Source organism: Brassica napus, unplaced genomic scaffold (assembly GCF_020379485.1).
Source record: "Brassica napus cultivar Da-Ae unplaced genomic scaffold, Da-Ae ScsIHWf_2305;HRSCAF=2975, whole genome shotgun sequence".
Classification (NCBI taxonomy): Eukaryota; Viridiplantae; Streptophyta; class Magnoliopsida; order Brassicales; family Brassicaceae; genus Brassica; species Brassica napus.
In genome coordinates, this window is record NW_026015690.1 from 1,850 (window position 1) to 13,253 (window position 11,404).

Genomic DNA, 11,404 nt, shown 5'->3' on the forward strand with positions numbered 1-11,404 from the left:
TTTCTAGAGTGGGAAGAAAATTGAGCATGTCTTTGATTGTCAAAACTATTCTGAACTTAGAAAAGTAAGGCTTGCGGCCACTGAATTCTCTGGCTATGCTATTAACTGGTATGATCAAGTGTTGACCCCACAGGAGAAACAGGTGAGCGACCGATTGAGACATGGATGAGCTTACCTTGTTGATGAGAAACGATTCGTGCCAACCCATTATCACCGTGACCTTCACCAAAAGCTAAGACGTTTGCTTCAAGAACCAAATCTGTGGAAGACTATTATCAAGAGATGGAAGTTTTGATGACCAAAACGGACACAGATGAACCTTTGACGCCACTATGGCTCGCTTTCTTTCAGCCTCAACCGTGACATCCAAGATCGTATGGAGCTTCAAGAGTATGGAAGTGTGGAACAGATGCTACACAAAGCCATCTTGATCGAGCAACAACTCAAGAGAAGGAGTTTCTCAAAACCGGCCACTACTTCTAAGCCGGCCTACTCTCCTAAACCGGCCTATGCTCCTAAGCCAAGCTATCAAGACAAAGGTAAGTCTCCTATCACAACACATACTGCCTTTAAAACTAATGTTTCCACTCGTGATGACAAAGGAAAGGCAGTAGACGACTCAAGCCGAGCAAGAGACATTAGATGTTTCAAATGTCAAGGGCTAGGACATTATGCCAAGAACTGTCCAAACCAGCGTGTGATGATTCTCTTGGAAAATGGTGAAGTTGAGTCCGAGGATGAACAAGAAAACAAGGAGGATCTTGGTCCTATCTTTGATGAGGAAGAGGAGTCCTTTGACTACCCACATCACGGACCATTACTTGTGGCTAGGCAGGCATGGAACGATCCCATCTTCGATAAAACGGACGGCCCCGCGAACGGCCACACGGACAACGACCATGACCTGTCCTTTGATTCAGATTCTGAGCCGATCTTTGATGATGAAGATAGTTTTGACTATCCAGCTCATGGACCACTACTGGTCACTAGACGTTCCTTGAGTGTTCAGCCCAAAACCGATGAAAAGGAACAAAGGAGAATCTCTTTCATTCTCGTTGTTTAATCTCTGAAAAAGTTTGTTCCTTGATCATTGATGGTGGGAGTTGTACTAACGTTGCTAGTGATACTCTTGTCAGGAAATTAGGTCTAGCTACTCGACCTCTTCTCGTCCTTTCAGGTTGGAATGGCTCAATGAAACTGGTGAACAGTATGTTAAGGAGCAAGTCACGATCCCTCTCACCATTGGTCGTTATGAGGACGAGATTGTGTGCAACGTCCTTCCCATGGATGCTTGTCACGTTCTGTTGGGACGTCCATGGCAGTTTGATAAAAGAACCGTCCATGATGGTTACACAAACCGGCACTCCTTTGACCATAAAGGAAAGAAGATCACGCTTGTACCACTCTCGCCCTTGGAGGTCCATCAAGACCAGCTCCAACTTAAAAAGAACCGTGAACAAGAGGCCAAACCAGACAAACCTGAGTCCTCAACCGGAACTCCAACTTCTTGTCAAACAAAGTCAGGTTAAGAAGTCTCTTCACTCTCAAAAGCCCTTTCTTTTACTTGTGTACAAAGAATCTCTGATGGCTTCTACTTCTTCTAACCTTGCACCGGAAGTTCCGAGTGATTTGCTAGATGTCTTGCAGGATTATTCGGATGTCTTTCCAGATGAAAACCCAAAGGTTTGCCACCAGTACGAGGGATTGAACATCAGATTGACTTTGTTCCGGGTGCGTCTCTACCTAACCGGCCAGCTTACAGAACCAATCCGGTGGAGACCAAGGAACTTGAGAAACAAATTGGAGACCTTATGGAGAAAGGTTACATCAGGGAAAGCCTCAGTCCTTGTGCCGTTCCAGTTCTACTTGTCCCCAAAAAGGATGGATCATGGCGCATGTGTGTGGACTGCCGTGCCATCAACAACATTACGGTAAAGTATAGGCATCCCATTCCTAGACTAGACGACATGCTTGATGAACTTTACGGTTCATGTGTCTTTTCTAAGATAGATTTGAAAAGTGGCTATCACCAAATCCGAATGAAAGAAGGTGATGAATGGAAAACTGCATTTAAAACCAAGCTAGGATTGTATGAATGGTTAGTTATGCCATTTGGTCTTACTAATGCACCTAGCACTTTCATGCGATTGATGAACCATATCTTGAGAGCATTCATTGGTCATTTCGTGGTAGTTTACTTTGATGATATTCTTATCTACAGCAAGAACATGGATGAACATAAGAACATTTGAAATCTGTCCTTGAAGTTCTTAGAAAGGAACATTTGTTTGCTACCCTTGGAAAGTGTTCTTTTGGCACAGATCATGTGGTCTTCTTAGGTTTTGTTGTAGGTGCTGAAGGACTTAGAGTGGACGAGGAGAAAATCAAAGCCATCCGAGACTGGCCAAGTCCAACTAACGTGAGTGAAGTAAGGAGCTTCCACGGCCTTGCCGGGTTCTATCGACGGTTCGTCCAAGATTTCAGTACCATAGCGGCCCCATTGACCGAAGTCATTAAAAATGTTGGGTTCAAATGGGAACAAGCTCAGGAAGAAGCCTTCCAAATCCTTAAAGGGAAGTTGACTAATGCCCCTTTACTTGTTCTTCCTGACTTTTCTAAAACGTTTGAGATCGAATGTGATGCTTCGGGTGTTGGTATTGGTGCAGTTTTGATGCAGGATAGAAAGCCTATTGCTTACTTCAGTGAGAAGCTTGGAGGCGCCACACTCAACTACCCAACTTATGATCAAGAGTTGTATGCTTTGGTAAGAGCTCTTCAAACATGGCAACACTATCTTTGGCCTAAGGAGTTTTTATCCACACGGATCATCAGTCCCTGAAACACCTTAAGGGTCAACAGAAGCTGAACAAGAGGCATGCCCGCTGGGTTGAATTCATTGAGACATTTCCTTATGTCATCAAATACAAGCAAGGTAAGGAAAACGTTGTGGCTGATGCCTTGTCCCGAAGGTATACTCTTCTTTCAGCCCTCGAAACAAAACTTCTCGGTTTTGAATTTATCAAAGACTTGTATGCTTCTGATCCGGATTTTAAAGAAATTTTCAACAAGTGTTCCAGAGTGGCTTATGGCAAGTATTATCGAAACTCGGTTTTCTTTTCTATGATAACCGTTTGTGTGTGCCCCAATGTTCTTTGAGGGATTGTTTCTTCTCAGGAATCTCATGGAGGAGGTCTTATGGGACACTTTGGAATCAAGAAGACATACAAGGCCGTGTATGATCATTTCTACTGGCCTAGCTTGATGAAGGACGTAGAGAGAATTTGTGCCGATGTGTGGTGTGCAAGAAGTCCAAAGCCAAGCATCCAATCACGGTTTGTACTCGGCCTTACCTATTCCTTCTCATCCTTGGATTGATATTTCTATGGACTTTGTTCTTGATTGCCTAGAACTTGCCTAGAATGGGAGATCTATCTTTGTGGTTGTCGATAGATTTTCGAAAATGGCTCACTTTATTCCTTGCCATAAAACTGATGATGCTGTACAAGTTGCTGATCTGTTCTTTAGGGAAATTGTGAGATTGCATGGAATGCCTAAGACCATTGTTTCTGATCGTGATGCTAAGTTTCTTAGTTATTTTTGGAAAACTTTGTGGTCTAAGTTAGGAACGAGATTGATGTTTTCCACAACTTGTCATCCGCAAACTGATGGTCAAACCGAAGTTGTTAATCGAACTTTGTCTGCTTGCTTAGATCTTTGGTCAAGAAAAATCTTAAGTCTTGGGAAGATTGCTTGCCGCATTTGAGTTTGCTTATAATCATGCTATGCATTCAGCTACAAAGTTCTCTCCTTTTGAAGTTGTTTATGGTTTTAATCCCTTATCTCCACTTGATCTTTTACCTTTACCTTTGAGTGAAAGAGTTAGTACAGATGGTAAAAGAAGGGCGGACACCATCAAAAAGCTTCATGAGCAAGTTCGTCCACATTAAAACCAAAACCGAGATACAAAAGATATGCCAACAGAAGCGAAAGGAGTTGGTTTTCCAAGAAGGTGACTTGGTTTGGGTTCATTTGAGGAAGGAACGATTTCCGGAAGAAAGGAAGTCCAAACTTATGCCTCGAGTCGACGGTCCATTCCGGATTCTTAGAAGGATCAATGATAATGCTTACCAGCTTGATTTGGAAGGTAAGTATGAAATCTCTTCAAGTTTTAATGTTTCTGATCTATCTCCTTTTCTGGCAGATAATCCAGATTTGTGGACAAATCCTTTTGAAGAGGGAGGGATGATGTGCCTCAGTCCGAGGAACTCGACCATCAGGAAGATCAGGACATTCCACCGAGGTTCATCGTCCCAACAAGGCGAGCTGTGTACCGGATCGATCCACGGATGGACGGGAAGGAGCTTAGACTAGATCCTCGACCTATCAGCCGAACTGACCGTACGGGGTCGTCTCTCTCTCGGACAACTCGCCAATCTCAGACTGACGGTCAAGCCAGAAGCAACTTAGGCCGAGCCGAACAAGAAACTGGACGCGACTTCTCTTTTCTCGCACGTTTGGAACGTACCGACCGTATTGACGAACTGATCGATCCATTTGATCAGTTCATCACTTTGATCATCCAAATCCCTCTAAGGCACAGATTCTTCATCTTTCAGAAGACTTGGGACGCTTATGGTCGAAGATGGTTCAGGAGACAGACAAGACGGAACAGACGGACCGGCCCGCGACCGTCCTGCTCTTGGCCGCGGTTCAACCAGCCGAAGGGTCACTTTGACCAGTCCGCAAATTGAAGAGTCTTTCTTCTTTGTCTTTCAAAATTCTAGTCAAATGTCTTTAATTTGATTTGTCTTTCAAACTTCTAGTCAAGTAGCCCCTTTGTCTCCTACTTGTACTATAAATAAGTGTTTCATTCCATTAATAAAATCAGATCATTTTGGATTAAGTTTCTGAGTTTAAACTCTCTGTTCTCTTTAGAACTTGTTTTCGATTGTCTTGGTGAGTCATATCCGAGCAATTCACTTCTCAACTAGTTGGTCTTGTGAGTCATATCAAGCAACCAGTTCGAGATCTTCCTTGGCGGACTTGTGAGTCATATCAAGCGCCTTTGAAGTCGGGAATATCAAGGGAACATCCGCAACCCTTGTGCGACCCAACGTTTCATCAGTTCTCCTTTCCGGAGTTCATATCCAAACGAATCCAGTCGAGGGCAATCCGATCTTAGGGTCCTTCAGGGTAGCTATCCTTGGGCAAGCTTTATTGAGGTCGGTGAAGTCGACGCAGACGCGCCACTTGCCATTTTTCTTTTTGACGACTACCGGGTTTGCCAACCACTCAGGGTAGCGAACCTCAGCAATCGAACCCGCGCCGAGTAGCCTGTCAACTTCTTCGTTTACGGCCTTAGACCTATCAGGGCCGAGCTTGCGTCTCTTCTGCCGGATAGGCTTGAAAGTTGGGTCGACGTTTAGTTCGTGAGTTGTTATAGTAGGGTCGATGCCTTTCATGTCTGCCATCGACCAGGCGAACGTGGACACGTTCTTTCTGAGGAAATCCAGGACTGACTGCTGCATTTCGTCGGAGAGGTATGCGCCAACTCTCACGGTGCGACTCTTGTCGGCATCATCAATAGGTAACTCGAGAACCTCGTTTTCATGAGAGTTGGCTTTTGAGGTTGGAGGGGACACTGAGTTAACGGGTAGTGACGTTCGTTGGAGTTTGACTGTGGCGACTAGGAGATCCCTAGCGGCCTTTTGGTCCCCGCGCAATGTTTTTATCTTCCCATCCGCGCCGGGGAACTTGACGCACTGATGGTAGGTGGAAGGGACAGCCTGCATCGAGTGTAACCAAGGGGTACCGAGTATAGCGTGATACGGAGCTTTTGTGCTAACGACGGCAAATTTGACCGTTCGAGTAACGCCGCATGCGCGCACCGGGAGGCGGATCGTTCCCAAGATAGTTTCGGATGACCCATTGAATCCTGTTAGCGTTCTGGAGGACGCTTTTATGTCGTCGAGGTCGACTCCCATCTTCTGCAGAGTTCCTCGGAAGATGAGGTCAACGGAACTTCCGGTGTCAATAAGGATCTTGGTGACATCGTACTCTCCAATTCCAAGGACGACGAGGAGGGGATCATTATGGGGCGCGTGAACACCTTCAGCGTCATCTGGTGAGAAGGTTATCGGGGGATGACTTGTCGGTTTAGTCGGCCACTTCTGGGACGTTGCGACTTGTCGGCGATAATCTTTCACGGAACGGACTGAGTCGCCACTAGGAGAGCCTCCCATGATGACGTTCAAAGACTGTTCCGTTTGTACTTGCTTGGAGTTCAGTAAGGCGCGGAGGTCTGTGGGTACGCTGGTATCAGGATGTGGAAGTTGAGGCTGACCTTTAGCTCGCTCCAACTGTCGTCGTACGTCTGTTGGTTTTGAACGGTTGAGCTTTACGCGGAGATCGCCTGCTCTGGCATTGAGTTTATCTCGGAGGTCGCTAATTGGGCCTTCGTTGTTGTTGCCATTGCTTGTCGAGATGCGCCGAGACTTCCGTGCATCCAGCATCGTCCGGAGATCTCTGCGAGTGGAATCGCCTCCATTTTCCGGTTCGAGCTTCCGTTTAAGGCTATCTCTCAGGTCTCCGAGTACGGGTGACTCGTCGTTATCTTCGTCGGACGACAAGGATTGCTGAGAGAGTATAACCTCAATGCGTCTGCGATTAGCCGGATGCTCTTCGTCGGCTGAGGAGTCTCCCCCGCCGTTATCCCTTGGGGTTTCTTCCTCGTCGTCTCGTTGCGGAGCGTCGTTTTGTCGACCTTTGCCAGTGGCTTTGCGCTGGGCCCTTCTTTCTTTATTCTTGCTCCAGCTCTTGCCGTTCTTTGGTTTGGCTTTCAATGGCTCAAACTTAAACTCGCCGCTTGCAAGGGACGAGAGGTAATGTGCGTAGAGAGATTTGCATTCTGAGGTATCGTGTCCTTTGACGTCGTGATACTTGCAATGTTTGGTGAGGTCGACGGTCCGGGAAGGACCTGCTGCTGATCCGGCTCCCGCTGCGGGTTGGGTGGTGCAAACAGAATCGACTTTTTGGTCGGACGACTCGAGTTCTCTAACCCACTTGTTCCACCCCTCTCCGCGAACTACGAGAGTGGAGATTGGTGTGTTATTCTCGTTAACGACATACACGTAACCGTCTTTGCGACCGTTTTTGTCGTTTGGAGCGTGTTGGCGCGGTTCTTGTTGCGCATTTGCGTTCTTAGCCACTGGAGCCTTGGGCGCGCTCATCTTGCTGAGGATTGCGTTCGTGTCCTCCTCCATTCGGATGAAGTTATCGGAGCGTGCGATAGCGTCTTGGAGCGACTTAGTTGGGTTCTGGTACAGGTCTTCTCGGAACTTGGAGTGGACCCACAAGGTGTTGCGCAAGGCGTCGATAGCAATTCCGTCTGGGATCTCAATCTTCGACACTACGGCTTTGAATTTCTCCATGTACTCGCGCAAGCTCTGGTCCTTTTTCTGATTGAGGTTCCATAGGCTGGATGCGGTGGCGCTGCGCTTTGTGAACATGATGTATGTCTTGAGAAAAGCTGCTGATAAGTCGCGGAAACATCCGATTGAGTTCTCTTCCAACTGGGAGAACCATGTCAGGGCTTGCTCGTGGAGAGTCTCGACGAACAGCTGGCAGTAACCTGCGTCCCTTTCGTCGTCGGGGAGTCGAGCTCGCGCCATGGCGATGTTAAAAGCGGTCATATGTTCCACCGGGTCTCCGCCGGGCTTATACTCGGGTAAGCGCAGCTTTTCTATCTTTCCGAGTTGGACGCTAGTTAGCGCGCGAGTAAAAGGAGTACGCGAGGTTGCGGCGAGTACACTCTCTATTTGCGGATCTGCGCTGGTTACTTGGTGGATCTTCTCTCCCATTTGTTGAAGGCTGAGTATGAGCTCGGCGAGCTCGCGTATTGTCGTGAGATCTGAGCCTGCTGGGAGAGCGTCTGCGAGAAGGGCTTCGTTAGGCTCCGAGTCGTCAGAGATATGGTCGACTCCGGTTGCCGTAGGGTTTGTGTTGAAGAGGCGGCGGCGTATCTGCTGGGGACGGCTCGTTTGTCCTTCAGGAGCTGTGAGCGCCGCGACCAACGCAGCGAGTTGGTCGTTGGTTGTCTTTTGGACTTCGTCTTGGCGAGCGAGTCGAGCCATGACGGAGTTCATGAAATCTGAGGTGATGGGCGGCGCGGCCGCAGGCGTAGGCGTCGGTTCCTCGCCTGGGGCGCCGAAGGCGGCGTCGTCTTGAGCCATGTAGATCTAGAACGTTGCTTTAGTCTGCCCCACGGTGGGCGCCAATTGTTTGTACAGGATTCGGTTGATTAGAATGATGAACTTAGGAAATGGGGTGACTAAAGACGTTTTTATTAGGATCAACACAATGGGTTACAAGACTGATCAAAGGTAAGGAGACAAGATCAAAGGTTTAAACGACAAGATCCAAGAGATGATTAGGAAACCCTAAATCTAGCCGCTTAGTGTGTGATGTGTCCAAAAATCCTTCTTTCGTTGCCTCCTCCTTCTCTCTTATAGTGCCCTTGTGCGTGATGCCCTAATCGCGCCTGTCCTTTGGGCCTTGTCGCCCAAAGGCCGAGTATGTGGGCCTTGGTACTGTTTCGTCCAAGTCGAGTATAGCTGATCGGCTTAGCTGACCGGCTTAAAGTACTCTAGGGGCGAGCCGACGGCTCTAGCCGCTAAGCCGACTAAGCTCGATCGACCTTGTCGGGTTAGGACCTGTTATTTGATGGGCCTTGTGGAGGGATGTAATCCATCTCCTACATTCGTGTTAAACTACAGAAAATGTTTCAGTTTCAGACAGCAGAGAGAGAACATGTACCACTTGTAATAGTAATATGTAAAAAACATGTCATAACACATTTTTGGGTCATACAAGTGGAAACCTGCTGGAGAGACAAAGAGATTCAAGCGCATTACAAAGGAAAGTACCATAATCTTATACACAAATGGCTGAGAGCATATTAATGAGAAAGTTTGAATGAGATGATGAGGATGATGGCTAGAATGAGAGCAATGATCACTGAAGTAACGATCCATTTGTTCCTCGTTATTCTTCTTGACATCGCCGTCAAGACCTTCTTGCTCTTGTCAATGGCCTCATCCACACCATGAAGCTGCAAATCAAATAGGAAAGGTATTGATCTTTATGGTTGCCTTGATACTATAGAGTAACTTTATTGCTGTAATGTCTGGGACCATACCTTGCTGTGGGAGTGGAGGAGAGTTTGGCGCTGCTGGCTGAGATCTTGAAGAATGGAGACACCAAGCTCTTCAGTCTCCATCATGGTCCTTCTACTCTCTCTGATTCTGTCGCTAGACTGGTCCAGCCTCTCTACGGACATTGCCAATCTCTCTCTTTGATCAGCAGAAACCTGGAAAGGAAAGACTAACTCAAGTTTACTCTCCTCTGCATAGAGAGAACTAACAAAGAAAGGAAGCAATGGATCGATGTATACGGAGAGAGGATCAGCCATTCCAGATTCCATCAACTCTTCGCGGGCAGATTGATTAACATCAGGAGAAGAAACCCTTTTGAACTCCTTCTTGAGTTGGTTGAGGTCAGACTTATATTCTCTGAGTTTAGCAAGACAAGTAGCCTTAGCACTCGGCTGCAAACTCCTAGCCTCAAGGTCCATTTTTCGGATCTTTTAGAAAAAATAAATATGTTATATCACAAGTTTTGTTGTCTCTTGTCTTGTGTACAATAAAAACAAGAAGAAGTGAAATGGTAAAAAGTTACCAAGACATCAGCTTCATCAATCCCAGATTTGATCTCACCAAGCTTCCCTTTCTTATCATCTGCCAATAAATAGTTCATGGATTCACCACTCTTTAATCTAAAGATGTAAACTTTGAATCCCAAATCTCAGATAACAAAGCTAATTAATACAAACGAAAAAGGTTGGTGATTTGCAGGGGAAAATCAGATTAGGATCGTGACAAGATGAGAATACCTCCGTGGGGGAGAAGGGAAGCTGAATTGGATTTTCGGGTGAGATTAGTTGATAGCTCGCAGTACTGCCGCTCGTACCCTTCGAACACGTCGCTCATCTTCTTCTTCTTCTTCTTTGATTGGATCGAAAGAGGTGCGCTTGCTTCTCTCCTCCCTCCGCTCTTCGCTTTCCCAAAGCTTAGATACAATATTATTTCCTCTTTCAGATCGTCCAGGCTCTAAACGGTGCGTCTCATTGCTTCCTCAATGTTTGTAATGTCTTTTACTATTTCAATTTTTTTAAAACAAATCATGATAAAATAATAAATCTAGCAATTTTAGATTGAACTTTTATGTGCACAAAAAGACTGATTTTAAAAAAAAAATCTTATGCAAATAAAAAAATGCTACTGAAACACTTTATAAATTAGGATAACACGAATTTTTGTTGAAAGATGAGTATTCTTTTAGAATTTTTGATCAATATGATGTATTTTAAAAATATTTTTCTAAAACCTGCTATTTAAGGAAAGTTTTTATTTTTATAGACAAATATTGTAGACTTGGGATTGACATTTAGAAATTAGGATAACAAGAATTTTTGTTGAAAGATGAGTATTCTTTTAGAATTTTTGATCAATAGGATTATTTTTTAAATAATTTTCTAAAACCTGCTATTTAAGGAAATTTTTCATTTTTATAGAGAAATATTGTAGATTTGGGATTTTGATTTAGAAATTGGGATAAATAGAGTTTTTATGTTAGATGTGTATTCTTTTAGAATTTTTGATCAATAGAATAATTTTTTAAATAATTTTCTAAAACCTGCTATTTAAGGTAAGTTTTCATTTTTATAGAGAAATATTGTATATTTGGGATTTTGATTTAGAATTGGGATAAATAGAGTTTTTTTGTTAGATGTGTATTTTTTTAGAATTTTTGGTCAATAGGAAGTATTTTTAAATAATTTTCTAAAAGCTGCTATTTAAGAAAAGTTTTCATATTTATAGATAAATATTGTAGATTTGGGATTCTCATTTAGAAATTAGGATAACAAGAATTGTTTTTTGAAAGATGAGTATTATTTTAGAATTTTTGATCAATATGATGTATTTTTTAAATAATTTTCTAAAATCTGCTATATAAGGAAGTTTTCATTTTTATAGAGAAATATTGTAGATTTGGGATTTTGATTTAGAAATTGGGATAAAGAGAGCTTTTGTCGTTAGATGTGTATTCTTTTAAAAATTTTGATCAATATGATTATTTTTAAAATAATTTTCTAAAAGCTGCTATTTAAGGAAAGTTCTCATTTTTATAAAGAAATATTGTAGATTTGCAATTTTGATTTAGAAATTGGGGTAAATAGAGTTTTTTTGTTGAAAGTATTCCTTTAAGTAGGAATCAGTTTGAGGATAGGAATGGATGGCATTTTACTACTAATGGAAAATATTCAGTCCGATCAGGTTATCAAGTG

At 44.1% G+C, this 11,404-nt stretch overlaps 1 protein-coding gene across 1 annotated transcript; it reads right to left on the bottom strand.

The window, feature by feature from the left end:
• Positions 1-8,800: 8,800 nt before the first annotated feature.
• On the bottom strand, positions 8,801-10,219 carry LOC125600596 (vesicle transport v-SNARE 12-like). Its single transcript, XM_048773236.1, has 5 exons — positions 9,950-10,219; positions 9,736-9,794; positions 9,452-9,640; positions 9,197-9,367; positions 8,801-9,109 (listed from the first exon to the last, which is right to left on the bottom strand). The coding sequence occupies exons 1-5, from the start codon at positions 10,044-10,046 to the stop codon at positions 8,957-8,959; spliced, it is 669 nt and encodes a 222-aa protein (XP_048629193.1). The 5' UTR covers positions 10,047-10,219; the 3' UTR covers positions 8,801-8,956.
• Between the last annotated feature and the right edge of the window lie 1,185 nt (positions 10,220-11,404).